The 24,009-nt window shown below is 49.1% G+C and overlaps 1 protein-coding gene across 2 annotated transcripts; it reads right to left on the reverse strand.

The window, feature by feature from the left end:
- Nucleotides 1-9,384: 9,384 nt before the first annotated feature.
- WFDC3 (WAP four-disulfide core domain 3) lies at nt 9,385-23,974 on the reverse strand. 2 transcript variants are annotated; one of them, XM_029917764.1, is made up of 7 exons: nt 23,885-23,974; nt 21,978-22,297; nt 21,388-21,519; nt 19,858-20,004; nt 12,173-12,304; nt 10,730-10,915; nt 9,385-9,611 (listed from the first exon to the last, which is right to left on the reverse strand). In XM_029917764.1, the coding sequence occupies exons 2-7, from the start codon at nt 22,054-22,056 to the stop codon at nt 9,595-9,597; spliced, it is 693 nt and encodes a 230-aa protein (XP_029773624.1). In that variant the 5' UTR covers nt 22,057-22,297; nt 23,885-23,974; the 3' UTR covers nt 9,385-9,594. The 2 variants fall into 2 exon arrangements, with proteins under 2 accessions (XP_029773624.1, XP_029773625.1); XM_029917765.1 differs by lacking the exon at nt 12,173-12,304.
- Nucleotides 23,975-24,009: the final 35 nt, after the last annotated feature.

Below are 24,009 nucleotides of genomic sequence, written 5' to 3' on the forward strand. Positions count from 1 at the left end.
TGTAGCCTGGATCAGTGCTTCAACCCTTTTCATGGCTGAATAATACTCCCCTAGAGGGATAGGTGACATTTTTTGTTTATCCATTTATCCTTTGATTAGGAATCTGGTGGGCTTCCACCCTCCGGCTATTACAAATAGCCTGTCTATGAACATTGTTGAACAAGTTTTCCTTTGAACCTCTGTCTTCTATTCACTTGGTTATACAGCTGAGTGGAATCTCTGGGTCGTATAGTAATCCCGTGATTAAGTTTTTGAGGTACCACCACACTTTTTACTATGTTAAGTGGCTACTAGAAAACTTGAAATTGCCTCTGTGGCTTGCGTTATATTCTATTGGAGAGTGCTGCTCTAGATGTTTCTTTCTGCCCAAGAATTCCACTGATGCTAACCTCTCATCTGTATGCACCCCTCCATCTTCCAAACAGGCATAGATTACAGAAAGCTGACAATCATTATGCCAAGAGTAAAAGGGAACAAAGAGAATAATAAAAGAGGGTTTCATGAAGAGATTCATCTTTTCTCAGAAAAACCGAATAACCATCGCTGACATTTGTTGAACGTGCCTTTTTGGGTCGGTTCTGTGCCAAGTGCTTTCTTTATATATCCACTCAGCAATCCTGCAAGGTGAGTCAAGTGAAAACATGACTGCCCTCGTTCATTTTTCACAGAGCACATGAGCAGCAGTAGAATCCACAATCGAACCCAGGATCTCAGTGCAAAATGCTAGCTCTTGGCTTCCTATTAGCTGAGGCAAAAAAGAAACATTGGCTCTGAAAAGCACCTTCTCGCAGGGGCCAGTAACAGAGGCGATGCCATGAAGTAACCTCCCTGCCCATTCTCAGAATGGCTCATGGCCAGAGGGAAACTTTCTCCTGACCTTAAGCTCCACAAAGAACTTGCCCTGTAACTCTGTACAAGAAACACTCGGGGTGCCTGGGTGGCTCAGTCGGTTAAGCGTCCAGCTTCGGCTCAGATCATGATCTCACAGTTTGTGGGTTCGAGCCCTGCGTCAGGCTCTGTGCTGACAGCTTAGAGCCTGGAGCCTGCTTCAGATTCTGTGTCTTCCTCTCTTTCTGCCCCTCCCCCCACTCATGCTCTGTCTCTCTCTGTCTCAAAAATAAATAAACTATATAAAACTAAAAATAAAAAAAAAAAAAGAAACGCTCCTACAACGTGATCATGTTCCCAAGATAAATGTTACCAAAACTGCAAGGTCATTCCACATGGCGTGAAAAGGGAGGGCTTAATGTTAAGTCTTAATTGATTAAATGCAATTCAGTAGGGATCTGCATTATAGAGCCCAATATGGGGGCGCCTGGGTGGCTCAGTCGGTTAAGCCTCCGACTTCAGCTCAGGTCTTGATCTCACATTTGTGGGCTGAAGCCCCGCATTGGGCTCTGTGCTGACAGCTCAGAGCCTGGAGCCTGCCTCTCATTCCGTGCCTCCCTCTCTCTCTGCTCCTCCCCGCTCATGCTCTGAAGCTCTCTGTCTCAAAAATAAATAACATTTTTTTAAACTTTTTAATTATAGAGCCCGCTATGTAACGTTTTTCTCAAAGTGACAGGAAGAAGTTGGGAAGAACTTTTTCCCTTCACTAGCTTCTAGAATTTCGGTGCAAGTCTCTTGCCTGGAAACGGTCTATGTCTTAGACCTCTGCTGCCCTCTTGTGGCTCTGAGAGCAAAGGCACCTAGCCAAGAATTTTTTCCACTCAAAACGGCCCAGCCAGCGTTGTTCCCACAGGCCCCCAAAGCAGCTGAGCGCAGGGTCTGAGGAGAGGAGCATCTGAGCTCCCCACCACTCCAAGCCGGCCTTGAGCCCTCTCTGAACACACGCACCCCCATCTTCAGGGACTGGGCTCTGCCCCAACCCTCACAAACTGCATTTCATTTCCCTCTCCTGCGCGCACTGGGGTCCAGGTTCAAGCTCAAGCCGGGATCCAAGTCATTGTTGGGAAAAAATACGATTCAAGAGCTGCTATCGCTGTGTAAGACCGAGATAGCAGGGTGACCAGAATATGCATGAGAAAGCACGGAAGGGGGAGTATGAATGGGTCAGATTTCCAGGGCCACGCTCCTCCCACCCGGGACCTGCTCAGCCCCACAGAGAATCTCAGGGCTGGAAGGGACTGCAAATCTCACGGAACCCCATGTCTGTCCCCTTCTCTTTCTCTTTCTCTCCCTCCCTCCCTGTTCCTCTCTCTCTCCCTCCACCTCCCTCCCTGCTTCTCCCTCTCCCTCTTTCTCCCGGTCTCTCCCTGTCATCTCTCTCTCTCACTCTCTCCCCCTCTCCCCCTTTCTCTCTCCTTCTGCCTCCTCCTCTCCCTCCCTTTCTCTTCCAGTCTCTTTCACTCTATCCCTCTCCCTCCCTCTCTCTTTCTCCTTCTCACTCCCTCCTCTTCCTTCCATCCCTTTCTCCCTCTCCCTGTGTCCCTCCCCTTCACCCAGTCTCTCCGGCTCACCATCTCTCCCTGTCTCTCTCTTTCTCTCACTCCCTCCCCCTCCTTCTCCCACCTCCCTCTTTCTCCTCCTTGAGTCCCTCTCCCCTTCACCCTGTCTCTCCCTCTCTCCCTCACTGCCTCTCATTTTCTCTCTCACTCCTTCCTCCCCTCCCTGCTCCCACCTCCCTCTTTCCCTCTCTCCTTTCCTCCATATCTCTCCCCATCTCTGCCCCACTGCGTCTCTCTCCCTCTCTGACCTAGGGGTCCTACAGCCGGAGTGGAACGCAGAGTTACCCGTGCCTGTCTCTCTTTTCCTTACTTCCCACACCGTCACACTCGATCCCAAACCACTTGCCGACCGCCATTTTATATGAGAGAAAGTAGGACACCAAAATTGTTGAACTCCTACAGACCAAGGTTCGGACTAGCCCTGCCACTCACTCTGAGGCCTTGGGCAAGTTATTTAGACTTTCTCAGTTTTCTGGTCACAGTGAGGATGAAATACGAGTGTGCATGTCAAGACCAGCGCCTGGGATGTGGTCAGTGCTCAGTGAGGGTAGCTGTGAACTCGGGGGGGGGGGGGGGGGGGGGGGCTTCCTCATTCTTTTCTGATGCTTGTGAATCTGTGCGAAGCTGGCCTTCTAGGCACCAGTCCCCTTGGCAAGAGGGCTTCACTTGGGTAGGAAAAGGAAGGTAGCCCTCAGGAGCACTCCCTTGCAGGGGCACAGGTTGAGCCCCCTGCCCCTCTCACCCCACACATCCCACTTACCAATGATATTATGCCCCCAGGGAGTAAGATCCAGAAGAGTGGCAGGAAGAGGACGCAGGGCCCGTGGTGTCACACGTGGCACCTGGTGTGTGGCCAGGAGTTTCCACCGCCTGATGGTCAAGGAAGGGGATGGAGAAGCCGGGAGCTGCAAGGCCCACTGACTCGGGTCAGACGACTCACACTTGAGGACTAGCAAAAATCAGAGCCCCAGAATTCCCTGCTCACGGCAAGGAAGTGTTGGAGGAGGTCAGGAAGAGCACGCGATGACTGCCAGTTGACCTGCAAGCTGACCCTGGACAGTTGGAGGTTCCTCCTCTTCCCCTGTGCCCCTCCCCCCCACCCTGTCCAGGGAGCATAGGCTCCGCCCACCACCCCCACTGTGGGAGCCATTTTCAAGGCTGGAGTCTTGAGGGAACCCAGCGTTGTTGAGCCCCTCTGGCCGGTCCCTGAGCCTGGTCAAGGCCCCCCTGTAAACTGTCATGGCTCAGTGGGCGGGCGCTGCGATCGGCAACCAGCGTCGGCAACCAGCGTCGAGTAACCGCCCTTGCTTATTACAGCTGCCTTCGGGAGTGGCCTCCTTCCTCAACACACCCGAGTCCCACCCTGTCCAGTGTCTGGGGGACAGGTTTCAGGTTTCACCCCCTCAAGGTGTGCCCTTGTAAGCTGAGGATGGGGAGGGGTGTGTGTGTGGCTTTTCAGTCTGATCAGAAGCCAATTTCAAGGGGCAAGTTTAGGGCATCCATGGAAGCAGGGTCCACTGAGACCTGATCGCCCAGGCCTGAGGCTGAAAAGGCCTTAAACTCTGAGGAAAGGAAGGTTCTGATGACTTCTTTGGTTTAGGGTACAATGTTATGCCCCGATCGCAATATCCCCAACTACCAGCGACCACCAGGGAGACCGAGTCACACATGCAAAAGCACAGGGCGGTTTTATTACGGCTTCAACTCAGGCTCACAGACTTCACCAGCGCAGTGGATCTGTGCTGAGAGCCCTGAACAAGGGCTGAGCAGGGTTTTTAAGGGGTTTGGGAAGGGGGAGTTACAAGAAATTGTGACATAGGTGCAGTGATCCAATCATCACATAAGAGCATTGGCAACAACTTTAACCATACATTTTGTTTAGAGCGTTCGTTACTTTTGGCGGGACCCAATCACAGTATTTAGTGTTTCTTTGAAAATAACCAGTTACAGAGTGGGCCCAGGACCCCCACGTGGGGTGAGTAACTGGCTAGTATAGTATTAAACAACAGGTAACTATCTATGGTTTCCATTTCTAGGCCTCACCCTTAGGAATGTGGAGGGTGCTTGCTGGCCTTTTCTGATTGGGTGTTGCGAAGGTGGTCTCTCCCGCCTTGGGCAATGTTTAACTGCCTGATAGTTTCAGGGAAACTGAAACCGAGGCCTTTAAGGTCAGAGAGGAAACTTAAAGCCTGTCATGGAGTCAGTTTGGTTCAGACCTGTGTCCTTTCAACAACAGTAGGGAAAGAGGCCTTGGGGGGGGGGGGTGTGGAGGGAGACACGGAATCTGGCCTTTGACCTCCAACACAACCCCAAGGTCAAATTCCCCCTTAAGTTCATGCCTTCACTCTCTCTCTCCCTCCCTCCCCTCCCCACACCATGTCGTTGTTCTCACGTGGACAAGGTGGGCTGCCCCAGATGACAAGGGAAGATCTGGAAGGGACCTCTCTCCTGGTCCTCAGCCTGTGCTGTGGCTTGCACCTTCCTTTCCACTCCCACCCCCATCCCGGCAGAAAGTCATCCTACTTTACAGTATTTTAAGATTCCAGGACTGCTATTTTTCATTGAAAGTTTCTCCATGTTGATTTTTTAAAAACAGTGTGAATATATTGGGTTTTTTTAATAACAACATCATGAGAAGCAAAACAAGGGAAGAGGAACCTGCCAAAACGTTCAGCCACTTGTCACACTGACCCCTGTGGGTCCTAGTACACTGCTCTGTGAGCCCGGAGCCCTGGGTGTCCCTGGGATGGTCACTGCCAGGCTCAAACCGGCCACTCTTGCTCAGATCAGGCAATCATGGACACATCTGCTCAGAGAGATGAGTGCTTGGGTCATAGCAGAAACCAGAATGTCACAGGCCAGTGTGAAAATAGAGGGAAAGGGGGCACAAAAAGACAGCCGTGATGGGGATTTTCTTTTTTGTTTTTGTTTTGATTTGTTTTTTATTTACAGTTTATTGTCAAGTTGGTTTCCATATACCACCCAGTGCTCTTCCCCACAAGTGCCCTCCTCCATAATCATCACCCCCCTTCCTTTCTTCCCCACCCCCATCAGACCTCAGTTTGTTCTCAGTATTTAAGAGTCTCTCATGGTTTACCTCCCTCCCTCTCCCCACTTATGAGTGCAAACATATGGTATCTGTCCTTCTCTGCCTGACTTATTTCACTTAGCATGACACCCTCAAGGTCCATCCACTTTGCTATGAATGGCCAGATTTCATTTGTTCTCATTGCCATGTAGTACTCCATTGTATATATAAACTACATCTTCTTGGATCTGTTCATCAGTTGCTGGACATTTAGGCTCTTTCCATGATTTGGCTATTGCTGACAGTGCTGCTATGAACATTGGGGTACATGTGCCCCTATGCATCAGCACTTCTGTATCCTTTGAGTAAATCCCCAGCAGTGCTATTGCTGGGTCATAAGGGAGTTCTATGGATAGTTTTTTGAGGAACCTCCACACTGTTTTCCAGAGTGGCTGTGCCAGTTTACATTCCCACCAACAGTGTACAATGAAAACTATAGAAAACATATGAAAGAAACTGAAGAAGACACAAAGAAATGGAAAAACAGTCCATGCTCATGGATCAGAAGAATAAACATTGTTAAAATGTCATTATTACCCAAAGCAATCTACACATTCCATGCAATCCCCATCAAAGTTGCATTAGAATTCTTCTCAAAGCTAGAACAAACTATCCTAAAATTCATATGGAACCACAAAAGACCCCGAATAACCAAAGTAATATTGAAGAAGAAAACCAAAGCAAGAGGCATCAGAATCCCAGACTTTAGCCTCTACTACAAAGCTATCATCATCAAGACAGTATGCTATTGGCACAAAAACAGACACATAGACCAATGGAATAGAATAGAGAACCCAAAACTGGACCCACAAATGTACGGCCAATTAATCTTTGACAAAGCAGGAAAGAATATCCAATGGAAAAAAGACAGCCTCTTTAACAGGTGGTGCTGGGAGAACTGGACAGCAACATGCAGAAGAATGAAACTAGACCACTTTCTTACACTATTCACAAAAATAAACTCAAAATGGATGAAGGAGCTCAATGTGAGACAGGAAACCATCAAAACCCTAGAGAAGAAAGTAGGAAACAGCCTCCTTGACCTCAACCACAGCAATTTCCTACTCGACACATCCCCAAAGGCAAGGGAGTCAAGAGCAAAAATGAACTATTGGGACCTCATCAAGATAAAAAGCTTTTGGGGGCCCCTGGGTGGCTCAGTCGGTTAAGCATCCGGCTTCGGCTCAGGTCAGATCTCACGGTTCGTGGGTTCAAGCCCCGCATCGGGCTCTGTGCTGACAGCTAGCTCAGAGCCTGGAGCCTGTTTCAGATTCTGTGTCTCCCTCTCTCTCTGACCCTCCCCTGCTCCAGCTGTCTCTCAAAAATAAATAAAAAGCATTAAAAAATTTTTAAAAAAAAGATAAAAAGCTTCTGCACTGCAAAGGAAACAATCAAGAAAACTAATAGACAACCGGCAGAATGGGAAAAGATGGTTGCAAATGACATATCAGATAAAGGGCTAGTATCCAAAACCTACAAGGAACTCACCGAACTCCACACCCTAAAAACGAATAATCCTGTGAAGAAATGGGCAAAGACATAAACAGACACTTCTCCAAAGAAGACATCCAGATGGCCAACAGACACATGAAACAATGCTCAGTGTCACTCATCATCAGGGAATCACAAATCAAAACCACACTGAGATACCACCTCATGCCAGTCAGAGTGGTTAAAGTGAACAAATCAAGAGACTATAGATGCTGGCGAGGGTGTGGAGAAACAGGCACCCTCCTACACTGTTGGTAGGAAGGGAATTTTCCTTTTAAGTTGTAACTTGCCTTTTTCCACTAGAGTTGGCAATTACAAATACATTTTTGCAATACTCCTTTTCTTGTTATCAAAGCCTGCCTACTTAGCAGTTTCTAAATTTTGAATGCATGTGTCCTCTAACCCAGTGTGACACATGCGGTTCATTACCCACCTACCCCGAAGTCATTCTCTCCTTCTTACTTGCTAATAGAATCCCAGTTTTATATCCAGGTTGGCCCATCCTCAGCCTCAAGGACGAACTATGTTTAATCAAAGATGGTCACATTTTCCCATTTGCTTTTCCAGCCTCCCTTGGGACAGCAGTTCTGGCCAAGGAGAGAATAAGGGAAATCTGGAGAGGGGTCGGCTTCTGGGAAAGATGGTCTCCATCATTAAAAGGAAAGTGCCATGGGGCACCTGGGTGGCTCAGTCGGTTAAGCGTCCAGCTTCAGCTCAGGTCATGATCTCATGGTTCGTGGGTTCGAGCCCCACATCAGGCTCTGAGCTGACAGCCTGCTTCAGATTCTGTGTCTCCCTCTCTCTCTGCCCCTCTCCCACTAGTGCTCAGTCTCTCTCTGTCTGGAAAATAAACTAAAAGAGAGAGAGAAAGAGAAAGAGAGAGAGAGAGAGAGAGAGAGAGAGAGAGAGAACGCCAGCTGATCATCACTACATCTTCCTGCTGTGATGTCTGGAGCTGTGGCAGCCAGCCCACACCCATGAGGTGACCCTCTGGAGGACACAAGCCAGCATGCTGAGGTTGGTGGGGAAGGAAGGAACAAGTCTGCCCATTGGTGTTGAGAGTGAGCTGCCGAACCAGCCTTACTGCCTCTCTCCAGACTCTGAGGTGACAAAATTAAATGTCTTTATTGGCTAAGCCACTGTTGGTTGGGTTTTCTATTATTTGCAGCTCAAAAAATTCCTAATGGACAGACTTGGGAATTATATTCATTCTTCCATTCATTTAGCAAACATTGATTGAGGGGCTTTTTTTGGGGGGGTGGGTCAGGCTCTATTTGAGAAACTAGAATTCTACTATTGAGAATTTTCCCCAGATTTACCTACAAAAGTAGGCCAGCATTTATAGGTACAAGGATTAAAGTCCAACAAGAGATGACTAGATAAATGAGCTATTTTCATGGAGTCCCATTACAGGAATGTATGTGAGAACATAAATTTCTCCAAGATATAGAATGTGATCCATTTTGTATATATAACAAATAAAATTTTTAATTTTTTAAATTTTTTAATTTTAATTTATTTATGGGAAATAGAGACAGCGTGAGTATGGAAGGCCCAGAGAGAGGGAGACACAGAATCCAAAGGAGGCTCCAGGCTCCAAGCTGCCAGCACGGGGCTCAAACTCACAAACCATGAGATAATAACCTGAGCTGAACTTAGATGCTTAACCAACTGAGCTACCCAGGATCCCCTTTAATGTTTATTTTTGAGAGAGAGAAACAGAGAGACAGACAGAGCATGAGTGGGGGAGGGGCAGAAAGAAAGGGAGACACAGCATCCATAGTATAGTGGGCTCCAGGCTCTAGGCTGTCAACACAGAGCCGACATGGGGCTCGAACTCGGGAACAGTGAGATCATGGCCTGAGCCAAAGTCTGAAGCTTAACTGACTGAGCCACCCAGGCGCCCTCTAACAAATATAATTTTAAAAAATGATCCTGGTTCTGAACACCTAAAGACAATCCCTTCCTAGAGCAAAGTGACCTGGAGGGGACTTACTGCCTGTCTTGGAGCCACAGGCCACCTCCCAAGGAAGGAGGTCTAAGGTAGGAGCCTCCAAAGGACTACAATAAACTAGCCACCACCCCCTCCCCCCAGTTCCAAACCCAACTCACAATCTGATAAAAGAAAGGTCAGAGGGCCCAAGAAGAGGCCTGACAGGCCTATTCCTGAGGCCTGAGAGAGACTTCTGGGGGAAGTCAGCTGAGCTCCCACCCCCCTCTGCCCTAGCCGCCTGAGTAGCACCCAGTTGCAGTGTTCTCAGAAAGGATGGATTGCCTTAGGTCCCATAATCCCGCAGCCATGCCCAGCCCCCCTAGCTCTCTCTCCTCATCCTCGTCCTCAAACAGCACAGACAGGAAGGCCAGCATGAGCCTTTACTGGGGCAAAGTAGCACCGAACACCATTCCCCAAACCCATGGCTTGATTTCCCGTGCTCGGGGCAGCAGCAGGAACAGAAGCAGAGCAGGGAAGGGCAATGAGAGCCCCGGGAGGGTCACAACCCCAAGATATCCCCTTTTCCTGGTGGCCAGGACAAGCCCTCCGTAGCCGCTCAGGACAAATCAGGACAGCTAGGACACTGGGGTCTCTGCAAAAAGAAGAAACATCAGGTCACAACTGTGCCCTCCTGGTTCCAGCTCCCCACTACCCTAGAGAGGTTTCCCCACCACCCAAGAGAAGCACGGCCCACGCTGCTCCCCAAAGCCTTGAATGGTGCCCTGCTTCCCAAATAATCCAGTCCAAACTGGTAGTGAAGACTCTACTCCCTCAGATGCCAACTTCATCAAATAAAACATTTAAAAAAAATTTTTTAAAGGGGGCGCCTGAGTGGCTCAGTCGGTTGAGTGTCCGACTTTGGCTCAGGTCAGGATCTCAGGGATCGCTGGCTGGAGCCCCGCATCGGGCTCTGTGCTGACAGCTCAGAGCTTAGAGACTGCTTTGCATTCTGTGTCTCCCTCTTTCTCTGCCCCTCCCTCACTCACTCATGCTCTGTCCCCCTCTCAAAAATAAATAAAATATCGGAGTGCCTGGGTGGCTCAGTCAGTTAAGTGTCCGGCTTCAGCTCAGGTCATGATCTCACGGTTCGTGGGTTCAAGCCCCACGTCGGGCTCTGTGCTGACAGCTAGCTCAGAGCCTGGAGCCTGCTTCAGATTCTGTGTCTCCCTCTCTCTCTGACCCTCCTCTGCTCACACTGTCTCTCTCTCTGTCTCTCAAAAATAAATAAAAAACATTAAAAATTTTTTATTTATAAAAAAATAATAAATAAATATTTAAGAAATTTTTTAAAGATGCCAACCTCGTATCTCCTAGCATGACAACAGCCCAACTGTTCCTTCACCCACGCCTGCCCCACCCCCACCCAGCTCCCCAAACATGTCACACACATTCCACCCTCTGTGCCTTTGCTAGCCACCAGACTAGCTGTCCAGCGTGTTCTCTGTGCTATCCTCCCTCTGTCACATCCCGCCTAGCCTTTAGGACCCAGATCAAATCCCACTTCTGGCAGAAAGACCTTCCTAAGGAGCCACGTCCACTCAGAGCCTAGAAGCCCCGGGTTCTCGTCTGTGACATACGATCTTTTTCTCCCAACTAACTTTTGCAGGGCAAGAACTTTATCTTGACCTTTTGAAGCCCCCTGCCCGGCATCTAAGCCAGTGCTCTGCACGGAGCAGTTCACTGTTTCCAGCAATGACGGGCTGTACTCACCTAATTCAGAATCAGACCTGAGGGTCTCGCTGGGGGTTATGGCCCATTCGGGTCGCAGAACTGGCGGGACACAGAAGCGGCCACAGCCTGACTTGCAGCACTTTTCCCCGGCCTGGCAGTTCTCATCCATCATGCAGCCGACAATGCACAGGCCCACCAAAATATTTGGACAGTCCCCACCCCGCCCTGTGGGATAAACAGGGACAGGTCAAGACACAGGATAGTTGTTGGCTCCATGGACTCAAGTTCCTGGGCGGCACTGAGACTCAGAGGCTCCAGATGAATCCGTCCCTGACGGTAACTAGATCTTAACCAAACATCTGGCTGAGAACAGGAAGCTACAGCCTCTGAGAATAGGTAGGGCCCCAAGAGAACATCTGGACCAGTACTTTTCAAATGGTATTTCACAGAGTTCCCTATGGCGGTCCCTCAGGGTTTGACAGCTCTGTGGGCGGGGCTGCTTGGCGCGTGTCAAGACCACCACTCTCTCCCCCATGCCTGGGCCTCATAGTGTTACTCCTTCAGGAAGGCCTCATCTGCCAGATGAGGTTTGTGTTCCTTTCATCAGAATTTATTATAATTCCTGATCCGCCAACCTTCCCTAAGAAATGATAAGCTATGAAAGGACAAGAATCTGTCACTGCCTGGGATTCCTAAAAACAACTAAAAACAACATCTGAGCCAGTGATCCTACAGGGGCCCTGGGGCGCTCAGTCAGTTAAGCGTCTGACTCTTGATGTCAGCTCAGGTTGTGGTCTCGTGGTCGTGAGATCAAGCCCCACTGAGGGCTCTGCACCACCAGTGCAGTGCTTGGGATTCTTTCTCTCCCTCTCTCTCTCTCTCTCTGCCCTCCCCCCCGCCTCAACTTAGGAACACGCTCGCTCACTCTCTCTCTCTCAAGATAAATAAACTTAATAAAAAATTTTTTTTGAAATGGAGTTCTACAGCATCTGGTACAAAAGGAGCATTCAAAAATATGTATTTGCTTTTTAAAATATATTGCAGAAACAAATCAGAGAAGCAATGCTTTTATCTGTTGCATACATATTGCTAAGAAATTGGTCAGAAAACCTGATCTTGGGCAACTCCCTCACTTTACAAACAAAGAAACTGGCTCAATGAGAGGAGCTTGCCTCCCTGAGGTCACAGAGGCAGTCAGCAGCAGAACGATGCCCAGCCCAGAAGCCACACTGCCCGTCTTCCGGCCTCAGGACCCTTCCTGCTACCCCACACTGCCATCCCCTATTTCTTTCAGTGCCCACATGGGCCCCTGGGCCCTAGGAAGAGGGGGTGCTTTGGGTTGGGGGGCGCTAGGAGGACAGGAAGCATGAGAACTCTGACCACGCCCACCCTCCAGAAAGGGAAAGACTGGGAGGCCAGGGATGGCTCCCTCCCCAAGCCCCCCTGGAACTCAAGGACTTCTTCCCCAAGGAGCCAACATACCTCCCTTAATGTCTCCACGGCAGGAGTGGCCACAGCCGGTGCTACAGCATTTATGCCCCTGGGGACAGGACGCATCCCCATCACACAGCTCCTTACATGGAAGGGGGTCAGCCGGACATTCACCTCCAGACTCTGCCATAGAATCATAGCATGGGGGCCGAGAGGTATTCAAGCCCCATGTTTCTGGTTATTTTCACTATGACTCTTGAGTGCAAAATACATCTTTCATTGTATATGTGTATCCATATGCATGCCTAAAATGTATATGTTTATGTACACACATGTATACACAGCTGTGAGAAAGAGTCAGTTGCTGTGATTTTAAGCCACTAAGTTCAGGGAGTGTTTGTTATGCGGCCACCGACAACTGAAACACTTGCTAATAAAGCCACAGACTCGTGCAGAGTCCAGGAGCCCAGCCAGCTACAGTGCATTGCTTCCCCATATTACCTTGCAACTAGGACCCCAAACTAAGACATAAGCGGGGAAAACGTTTGCATTCCGGAACCATCCAGGTAATGCTCCTTTCAAACGGCCCCCTGCCTTCTCTTTCTTCCAGTGCAAAGACAGACATAACACAGGGAGGTAGAGCAGTCTTTTCTCAGCCATGAGGCGACTACTGTAGGGACAAAGTCAAGGAAGGCAAAGGAGAAAGAAAAAAATATAACCTCATCCTTGCTAGCACCATGGAGCCACCACGCCAGTCCTGCTGCCTACTTCAGAACTTCTTGCCATATGAGAAAAACCTTACGACTCCCGTTAATTTTCTGTTGCACACAGCCAAACACATCCCTGATGCACTCCTTCGCCACCCCTATGAAGATAATGATGCTCAGGGAAGAGGAGTTTGCCTGGAACTACAGAATGAGTCAGCAGCAAAGCAGGACAAAACTCAGCCTCTTGGCTTGAAAGAAGCACTCTTTCTACTAACACCTTACAACACGCAGGCACGGGCCGGGCCCTCCGGAGCAGGCCCTCCCTAAGAAGCCACATCCAAAACAAACTGATTCACCATGACTCATTCACCCCAGTGTTTATTTCAAGTTTTTGCAATGGAGGAAAGAAGTGGCAGGCAATGAAAAGCATTGTCTAAAACCAAAACTGGACTGGCCCGGGGCCTTTGAGTAAGAACATGTAAGTACAGATGCATATGGCTGCCCGAAAGTCTGTCGTGATGGAAAAAGCAAGTCCTGGACTCCAAGAACACGTGCAGGCTGAACAATCAAGGTCTAATAACCCTGCATCCCAGGATTTTCCCAAACAGCCCCTCTTTCAAAGATTCTATACCCATGGCACATCACATCAAACCTGATATTTTTTTATTCATCTTTGAGAGACAGAGAGAGAGAAAGCACACACATATAAACGGGGAAGGGGCAGAGAGAGAGAGGGAGACACAGAATCCAAAGCAGGCTCCAGGCTCCCAGCTGTCAGCACAGAGCCCGATGCGGGGCTCGAACCCACAAACCATGAGATCATGACCTGAGCCACACCTGGATGCTTAGCCAACTGAGCCACCCAAGCACCCTTCAAACCTGACTTTTTTACCCAGAAAATACGGCCACTGTAACTGCCAGATGTACCCCTCCACACCTTCCCACCTGCTTGACAAACACTAAAATCTATTTAACAAACAACAAAACCTTTCATCCCACAGTTTAGAAGGCTGGGTATAAGAACAATGTCCCCGATGGGAAAAAACTAGCAATATAACTTCTCAGGGAATTATACTGAGTAGCACCCTTCCCAGATTTCACCATTTTGCTGAGCTTGGCCCTGAAGTGACCAATGCCAGAACCACTCTGCCCCTCTCTGCCCTCATCCCCAGGATGAGGCATAGAGACCAAACCTCTACTTTCTTCTAGGCCAGGCTTCCTTGAGGTCCCTGCAGTTTTGTCAAATATTAGAGGCATTGAAGGGACTCTTGGGCCACAGGATGAAGCCCTGAGGGTCAGAACATATGCTCTTTGACCAGTGCCTAGCATGGCCACCCACTGCAGCCCCCATGTCAGATGCCTGTGAATCCCTGCCAATAATCCCCTACTCTCGGCTCAAACACTGGCGTTAATGGGGCGTCACGGCCTCCAAGCCAGACTACCCCATCCTTTCACTTTATACTCAACTGAAATCTGGCTTTCTAGAAGTTCTATCCATTGGTTCTTGTCCTGTCCCCAGAGACCTTGTGAAAACACAGTTTGTGCCATCCCCTTACATAGGATCCTCTGTCTTCCACCATCTCAGCTTTCCCAGACTAGGTAAGCTCAGTTCCTCATACCGCACGGCTTTCAGGCACCTCACAGTTACCTTACCAGGAACCAGGATGAGAAATCGGGAAGAGTCAGAATGGGAATAGTCGTCTCCACCCTGCAAATATGCCTCTATCCAAGACCCCAACCTATCACCAAAAAAAAGGGGAGTAAAAAGTGAAGCCCAGGAAATACTCAGACATAGGCTTTTCTGTTGCCCCAGCTCCAACCTTCAACTATATCTGAGGGAAGGATGCCAGGTGCTGGCAGAAAAGCAAAATCTCAAAACTTCCCTCAGAGCTATCAAACCTACTCCTCTTGCAAAAAGACAGACAGACATCCAGGAAGGGGGCAGGATTGGCCTGAGGTCAACGGTGGCAGAATTGGGTCCCAAAGTCTTAGCTCCGACACTAGGTCCGGTGCCATTTAAACCATTATCATTATGGTCCCCTACACTCCATGAGGATTGCCCACAAACTAATCAACAAGAGCTAGGACTTGCTTAGCTCAATTCTGACAAAAGAGAAGACCCAGTGGTAGAGAGGTTTAGGGATTAGGAAAACGTATCAATAAATCAGTGAGTCTCTAAGGCAACTCCTAGGTTGGGCGATTTGCTAGGATTCACAAGACTCAGTGTATAGTTGTCCTCATGGCCATGACTTATTACAGCAGGAGGATAAAAAACAAAATCCTCTCAGGGAAAAGGTCATGAGGCAAAGTCCAGAAGAAACCAGGCACAAGCTTCCAAGAGTCCTCTCCCAGTAGAATCACATAGGACACATGACAACACACGTGAAGTGCCATCTACCAGGAATGCTCGTGAGAGACTCGGGGTTTTTACTGGGCACTGTCTGCCTAGCATATACGACTCTTACCAGTTAGGGTGGTAGGAACACTCTCAAAATCTAACTTCCCGGAAGCCAGCCAGGCCAATGTTACAAGCAGGCCCTTCTAAGATATCAGCACCAGGCCTGCTATGTTAACTCTTTTCTCAACAATCAGCAGTGAGGTTTCAGATAAAGGTCACCCAAACACACAGGGAGCCCATGCCACCCAGCCGTCCAAAGGATATAATACACACGTTGTAGTAAGCAAACCAGAAGGTCACAGGGGATCGAGAGTGATCAGGTTTCATGGCATAGGAGAGGGGGCCATGAGGGATCCAAAGGAGACAGCTCTCAGGCCATAATCTGAGTCTTTGCTCCAATGCCTCTTCCTCCCCAGGGGCATCCATCACTCAGCAACTCAAGCCACACACCTAAGCACTGCTTTTGACTCTCCCTCGCCCTCAGCACCCACATCCACTTACTCCTTCGCCTGTCAACTCGACCTTGAAAAGTACTCCAAGTCTGCCACTTTCCCACGTCCACACCATCACCACCCTGGTCTCAGCCATGCTCCCCTCTCGCCCAGCCTGCCACACAGCCTCTTAGCGGGCCTGCCATCTGCTACATTTGCCCCCATCCATTCTTCATGTACAGCAGGGCGGTGATTTTAAAATGAAAACCGGGGACATCTGAGTGGCTCTGTTGGTTGAGCATCTGACTCTTGGATTTCAGCTCAGGTCATGACTCCAGGGTTGTAGGATGGAGCCCCCTGTCTCAGGCTCTGCTCTGAGCATGGAGCCTGCTTAGGATTCTCTCTCTCTGTGTCTCTCTCAGCCCCTGCTCATGGGCATGCTTTGTCTAAAAAAATAAAAAATTTCTTAAAAATGAAAATTGGACCAGGCCTCTCCTTCCATATTTCCAATAAGCAAATGAGTGAGTGAGCAGAAAGGTCAGACTTGAGACAGGTGGAAAGCTGAACGGGAGGTGCTAGCATCACAGTCTGAGTTGTTAAACATTATTTGGTAGGTTTTGTTCAGGCCTTTTAAGTACATTCCTTCCAAACTGTATGACACAGACTGAATGTCCATGTTCCCCTAAAATTCAGATCTTGAAATCTAACCCCCAGTGGGATGGTGTCAGGAGATGGGGCCTTTGGGAGGTGATCAGGTCAGGAGAGGGGAGCCCCCATGAACGGGATGATGCCCGTACTGCCCTTTCGCCAGGTGAGGTCACAGTGACAACATGGCAGTCTGTGAACCAGGAAGCTGGCCCTCACCACACACTGGATATGCTGGCACCTTAACCTTGGACTTCTCAGCCTCCAGAATCATAAGAAATAAAAAACCCAGTCTGTGATACTCTGTTAGAGGAGCCCAAAGGATTAAGACACTACATTATCACTCTTTGCTGTAGGTAAACCTCCTCATCTCCACTTTTATAGATGACAAAGCTAAGGTTCAGAGAGATAAAAGGACTTGCCCGAGACCACACGGCAAGCAGAGAAGTCAAGACTCCGATGCAGGTGTAGATCAGAACTGCCCAAGGGGAGCAGGTCCCAGAGTCGGCCCTGAGCCCTCTGGAGGTCTGACTGTCCCTTCACCTTACCAAACAGACCAGCACTGGCGATGGTAAACCTCTGGCAATGCCAGAGCTGAGGGAAAGCAGGAACAGCTCAGAGTCCAGGGCAAACAGCTTCCTGTGACCTTGAGTATAGTAACAGGTCTCATTGGGTAAGGGGGCCAGTGCAGGACTGAAGCTATAGAAAAGTCATTAACTACTGACACAGCAGCCAGTATCGCTTCCGGCCAGTCTAGGGACCCCACTCAGCCAGTGCACTCTGGGACACCTGCAGGGAGGTGGCTGTTGCAGCCTGCCTGGCCTCAAGGAAAGAGGAGTCTGGGGGCACCTGGGTGCCTCAGTGGTTAAGTCGGTTAAACAGCCGACTTCAGCTCAGGTCACAATCTTGCAGTTCATGTATTTGAGCCCCGCATCAGGCTGTGTGCTGACAGCTAGCTCAGAGCCTGGAGCCTGCTTCGGATTCTGTCTCCCTCTCTCTCTGACCCTCCCCCACTCATGCTCTGTTTCTCTATATCTCAATAATAAAGACATAAAAAAATAGAAAAAAAAAAAAAAGAGGAGTCTTCATGGGCTGGCCAGGGCCCAGAGCAGCTCCCAAAGTGCCTTGCCTGGGTGCCAGCCTCACCCTCAGCCCCCGTAATTCAGCCGTCAAGCTTCACACACTGGGAAGATTGTGCTGGGCCCTACCGGCTGGCGGGGAGTGACCCGCCTAACACAGATTCCCAGGCTCTGTTTCCAGAGCCTGGCAAGGAGTACAACCCTCTATTCTCTCTTTTGGGCAGAGTGCCCAAGAGAGCTGCCTAAGCCAGACACAGCCCCACTGGGTCCAGGGAAGGGGACCACCACCTGGGGAGGTTTGGCCAGAAGAAAAGAAGTTGTTGCACATTGTGGAGTTTCAGGGTCTCAGAGAGGGAGTGGTCAGGGGAGGAGAAAGCAATCCTGATTCTTGATAAAAAGAGTTGGCTCAAAACTGTACTCCTGATGAAACCCACCTTAGCAGGCAAGAGGAAGGAAGCTAATGTACACGAGGGCTAAACACTTCACATGCTTTGAATCACTGCAACAATTGCCAAGGCTTATTGTTTCCATGTTACAGAGAAAGGAACTGAGGCTCAGGGAAGCAGAAGAAACTTGACCAGGAACACGCTGGCCAGTAACTGGTGAGCCTTCAGGCTTGAACCCAGCTCTCTGACAACAAAAACTTGGTCTTTTCTACTGTAATATTCTGCCACATGCACTCAGAGAAGAGAATGGTTCCAGTTCCTCCAGAAAACATAATGGAAGGCATGATGTAAGACCCCATTTAAGAGAACAAAGAAGATAACGTATCTTAGGCATTAACCTCTCAAGAAGTATTTTAAAACTATAAAACAGGGGCGCCTGGGTGGCTCAGTCAGTTAAGTGTCCAGCTTTGGCTCAGGTCTTGATCTCATGGTTTGTGGGTTCAAGCCCCTCGTCAGGCTCTGTGCTGACAGCTAGCTCAGAGCCTGGGGCCTGTCTTTGGATTCTGTGTCTCCTTCTCTATATGACCCTCCCCAGCTTGTGATGTCTCTGTCTCTCAGAAATAAATAAGAAACAGAAAAAATATTTTTAAAAAATAAGTAAATAAAAGTGAAATACACCAAATACACTTGCACAGTGTATTTGTTGAAGACAAAGATTCAACATAAAAATCTCAGTTGTCCCTAAATTAATGTATACATCTACCACCTCTCCAATAAAAATAGCCTCTGTATTTATGGGAAGGGGGAGAGTGATCAGCAATATGATAACGAAATATATTTGGATGCCCAAACAAGCAAAATTAACATAAAAATCTGGGAACAAGAGGGAAATGAGAAGGGGCTAGCCACAGGAGATGGACACATCATCAGTTCCTAATACTGGGGCGGGGGGTGTGCCTCTCAGGGAACGAGGGAGGAGGCAAGTAATAGAGCAGAACATTCTGTCACTTCAACCTCCCAACCTCCAAATTCTCTCCATGGTGTCGCCTTTCCTGCATCCCCACTGCCACCCCCCTGGCCTAACTGGACTCCATCCTCGGCAAGAAGCATTCTGTCCCTCCCTGCCTCTACTCCACCCATATCAGCTTTCTTTCCATTTCTCGAAGGTGGCAAGCTCCTTCTCCTCTAAAGACCTTTGCCCTTGCTTCTCTCTTTCCCTGGGATGCTCATCACACCCTTCCGGCTAACCTCAACTCCAGGTTAAATGTCACTGCCCCAGACAGGCCTTCCTTGAGCACCCAGTCTAAAGCCAGCTGCCTCTCTTTCTATCTCTCAGCACCCATTAGTTTTCCTCCATCTCCTCCTCACAGTTGGAAAGTGTATGTTCACCTGCCTGCTCATCTGTAAAATGTCTTTCTCCCGCACCAGACCATGAGCTCCAATAAGGCGGGGATGGAGCCACTTGGTTCACCACAATACACCCGGAGCCCATACTAGATCTAGGAAACAATATAAACATTCAACAAATACTTGTTGAAGAAATAATGTATAAATGGAGAATTGGGGGCATGAGGACCCTGCCAGAGGTAGGAGAACTCTCTTTCAAACACCTCTGTACCAGAACCAGAATAAAACAGGGCACATTTCCAACAGGAGATGGCCATCCTGTGTGCGGACAGAGGACATAAAACCTCAGAAGCAAGGGAGCAGGAAAATGCTTGCTGTCTTGCATAGGTACCAAGATTCTCTCTTGCTCTCTCCCTGCAGATTCTCGAGCTGAGAATTAATAGAGAATGCTGCAACTGACAAGGGGAACTGAGAATTAGCCAGCAGCTTTCCAATGTACCTGCCCGTGAGGACACGCCAAGATTTCCATCCGTTCTGCCTGCCTGGCCCACATGCCATGGATCCCCACGGCTGGTAACCCTTCGTCTATCTTTTTCTTAGAAAAGGTCTCAGAATATGGGAGGCACTTAATTATTATTTTTCCAAGTAAAGTAAAACCAATGCTAAGGTGGAATGGGCTTATTTGAGAAAGAAGCAAGCAGGCCCCCCCAAGAGTCCACAGGGCCCAGGGGGGTGTACCTTACCCAGCTTTGTTCGGGACACTGGGACCACGCAGCTCTTGCGGCAGCCAAAAGCACAGCATTTCTTTACACCCGGACAAGTCTGGTCAGTGATGCACCTTTGGAAACAGGATGGTTTCCGAACAGCCCTGGGACAATCTCCTTTCTTCCCTGTAGCAAAAGAGGGAGACAGCCACACACACGAGAGAGAGAGAGAGAGAGAGAGAGAGAGAGAGAGAGAGAGAGACAATGGTGGAATGGTGCCTGGTGGCACCCACAGGTGTAGCAAAAGGGAGAATCAAAGCAAAGAAGCCAGAAGCCCATGGGGCGCCTGGGTGGCTCAGTCAGTTAAGCGTCCGACTTTGGTTCAGGTCATGATCTCACAGTTGGTGGGTTCGAACCCCACGTTGGGCTCTGTGCTGACAGCTAGCTCAGAGCCTGGAGCCTGCTTCGGATTCTGTGTCTCCCTCTCTCTCTGCCCCTCCCTGCCTCAAGCTCTGTCTCCCTCTGTCTCAAAAATAAATAAAATTTTAAAAATTTAAAAAAAAAAAAAAAAGGCAAGGAAGCCCTGAGCTTCTTGAGGACTGTCAACCCTGGTGCTAAAGCAGAGACGGTAACAGTGATAATAGCTCACATGTACCGTAACGTTTACTGAGTTTACCTTGTGTCAGGAACCTCTCATTTGATCCTCACAACAATTATCCCCATTTTGCAGATGAGGAAATTGAGGCTTAAAAGCTTAACACTTACAAAGAGCTGGTTAAAGCTTTTCTGAGGCATGAGAAGTCTGCCTGGCTCTGGGGTCTACTCTTCTGATCACAATCTTTAATAGGTTTCCCTTCACAACTTTGCCCTCCAGCCTTCACAGGAACCCCGAGTTCAAATAAAAGACAGAAGGGCACCTGGTGGCTCAGTCAGTTAAGCATCTGACTCTTGATTTCGGGTCAGGTTATGATCTCACAGTGTGTGGGTCTGAGCCCTGTGTTGGGCTCTGCTGATAGCATGTGCCTGCTTAGGATTCTCTCTCTCTCTGCCCTTCCCCTACTCATTCTCCCCCCCACCTCTCTCTCTCTCAATAAATAAATAAATAAATAAATAAATAAATAAATAAATATTAAAATAATAACAATAAAAGCAGAGATCGTCAGTTGTGTATTCTCTCCTGATAGAAGACAAAGAACTGGGAACTGAGTGATTAAAGAGACCCCAAAGTGGGGAGGAGGTGCTACAGGCAAGCTAGATTCCAAGAACCAGTCCAGGGGCACCCAGGTAGCTCAGCTGGTTGAGTGTCTGACTTTAACTCAGGTCATGATCTCACAGTTCGTAGGTTCAAGCCCCATATTTGGGTTTGCACTGCCTGCTTCAGAGTCTGTCTCCCTTGCTCTCTGCCCCTCCCCTGCTTGCTCTCGAGTGCACTCCTGTGCTCTCTCTCTCTCTCAAAAATAAACATTTTTTAAAAAGAGCAATCGAGGAGGTAAGAAGCTCTCCAGGTCTTTCTGGCCCAGAAGCAGGGTCAGAAAGCACACCTGGATTTTGCCTGTCCAGCCGACATACCCTTCTCGATGCCTCCTCGGCAGACCCGACCACAGCCATCATGACAGCACTTCTGCCCGGCCGGACATGACTCGTCCCCGCAGCACAGCTCTTTGCACGGGTTCCTATTAGGAGGACATTCTCCTTCTTTCACTGCAAAAGATACCACGCGGGCCTGGGATAACTGGTTGAGCCTCAAGAAATGGGGGATGAAAGCCAAGTGCACTTCAAGGATTTTCAGGCTCTCCAAACATTTCTATTCAATATTTCTGAAACCCCTTTCCCCTCCCCCCCATACAACCAATGACACATGCCCACCACTACTAAACGTCCAGCCACTTTGTGGCTAAAGAGAGGGAAAGGGTGGGGTGATCTTGTTCCCATTTAAGGAGGTCTGGGGAAAAGCTAGAATCTCTAGTAAGCCAGACTGGAAGTCCTACCTCCAAGCCAGGAAGACCCACCCTGGCTGTCCTGAGAATCTACGCATCCAGCCCTCCGGGGGATCACCATTTCCACAAATAAGGATTCGCACTCCAGAAAGAGACAGGGGATGGCTTCTCCTTAGTCACTTTCTGTCACTGTCAAGCCATGGAATGCAAGTAATAGCTCACCATGCTCTCCGGAAGCCACCCAGGATATCACAGACCCAAGAGTAAGAAGTGCCTTCAGGAGGAAGAGGCAGCTCAACATGGTGACGGCGCTGAGTAGTGAGATGAGCGCTCGGTCCAGGCGGGAGGTGTGCACCCTGCCCAGGGCATCAATGAAAGAAGGGCAGCACTAGGAGAGTGGCCCAAACCCAGCTCCAAAGTCTTGCCTTGCGCAATATCCCCCAGGATGTCTTCTCCCGACAAGAAGGAAAGTGACAGGCCGCTGGTATGTGGGAAAATTCCTGGCACTCCCAAAGGGCTCATGTGATGATGGTGATCAAACTCTGTAATGCAATACACACAACACTCCTGGACGATGATGAGGAACCTAGTCAGTAGCTGGGGAAATGTAGGGATAGCCCCTGGATAAAGGATCAAAGAGCCTTAAAGGGCTCTGGAAGGACATGGCTGCAGCCCAAGTAACAGAGGGAGGGACCGGAGATGCGACTTAATAGTAACCAAAGCTAATGAAATGCACTGTGGCTTCTGCTCATCCTAGCAACCCAGAAAAGAGAGAATGGAACAGACTACGTAGAAATCATCCAAAAAATTACAGTAAAGCCGTATTTGAGTTTGTTCAGAACTAATACAAATGCACCAAAAACCTACATCTTGGTGACTCTAGCCTTGTGTGAAAAGCAAGTTGACAGAATCCAACTCCATATAAACCCTCCTTTATCTCCTCTCCCTTTACTTTTTACTTTCTTTTATCCGTCCTATTTCTGCCTTTGGGCAGGCATGATATTTAATGGTATCCACCAACACTGCTTAGCCCAGTAAGGTTTAATGGCAGAGGAAATTCAAGGCTCAAAGTAAAACTCTCCTTAATAGAGCCACAGAGTTTGGTACCATATAGTTGCCTCATTGTTTTAAGGGTGATGTTGAAGCATGGAGGTAATTAACATTTGTTGATGACCTAGCATCTGCTTTATATGTATTTTTAATCCTTATGATAACTTTGCAGAGGTAAGGAAATTGGTTCAGAGGGGTTGAGAAAGAATGCCCAAGGTCAGAAAGCTAGTAAGTGGTGACCACTGGAATTTACTAACAGTAACAATAGATAGCATTGCTTGAGAGTCCATTTGTGCCCCAGTTCTAAATGCTTTACGTGAATTAACTGCATGTAATCAATCCTCACTGCAACCTAATAGGTTAGGTACTATTATCCTCACTCTACAGATGGGGAAACTCAGGCACAGAAAGACATGTGAGTCAGTTAGAAGTCAAAGGTAGGCAGCCCAATTCCATTGTCAATGCTATTCATCACCATATCATATTGAATTTGAACTCAGACCTTTCTTCATGTAAAACTCGTGTACTTTTTCCTCCCCCATATTGTGACCTGGTAAAAAGGACTTTCTCTACCACCCATGAATGGAACCACTTCTATTCACGGACATCTTTAAGCCAGAGCTAAGAGGAGCTCTGGAGAACTCCATAGCGGTTAAACTCCTGCACCCCCCGCCCATCCCAGAATCATCCCAGAATCACCCGTCTGGGGATAGAAGCCCAGCTCCCTGGGGCTTGGGGAGTCCACGGGCCAGGACCCAACCTTCATCATCGTTATCAGATGCAAGAGCAGCCCCTCGGGTCTAGACCTGGAGGGCCCCGGTGGGTGAGTGTTTGGGACGGCATGGGCCAGACCCCCATCTTGTTGGCTTATCGGGTCCCCGCATTAGGCCCACTCCAATTCCGGGAGCTGAGCGCGAGGCATATTAAAATCTGCAGCTTTGAAAGAGTAGGCTGGAGGCGCCGCTGAGCTCCCCTCCGCTCCCCAACCCCAGCCCAGGGAGCCTGCTGCCCTCCTCCTAGCCCCGCACTTCTCCACCCTCCTAGACTCAGCGAGGAGCATTCCGGGACCAAACACCCACAGCCTACACCGGAGGGGCGGCCCCACCCCGGACGCAGCCCAAGCAACCGCGCACTCAGCGCCTATTGGCGTCTCAGACCCTGGCGAGACGCGGCCGTTTGGTTCCCATGGAAACCCCGCAGCTCG

This window comes from Suricata suricatta, chromosome 12 (assembly GCF_006229205.1).
Source record: "Suricata suricatta isolate VVHF042 chromosome 12, meerkat_22Aug2017_6uvM2_HiC, whole genome shotgun sequence".
NCBI lineage: Eukaryota > Metazoa > Chordata > Mammalia > Carnivora > Herpestidae > Suricata > Suricata suricatta.

What these genes read in the sequence shown, in the direction of transcription:
- WFDC3 (XM_029917764.1), bottom strand. Translation starts at nt 22,056, where the DNA reads ATGTTGAGCTGCCTCTTCCTCCTGAAGGCACTTCTTACTCTTGGGTCT. An exon ending in GGTGGCTTCCGGAGAGCATG is followed by an intron (nt 21,520 to 21,977) that starts GTGAGCTATTAC and finishes TATCTTTTGCAG; the next exon opens with TGAAAGAAGGAGAATGTCCT. An exon ending in AGTGTCCCGAACAAAGCTGG is followed by an intron (nt 12,305 to 19,857) that starts GTAAGGTACACC and finishes ATTCTATGGCAG; the next exon opens with AGTCTGGAGGTGAATGTCCG.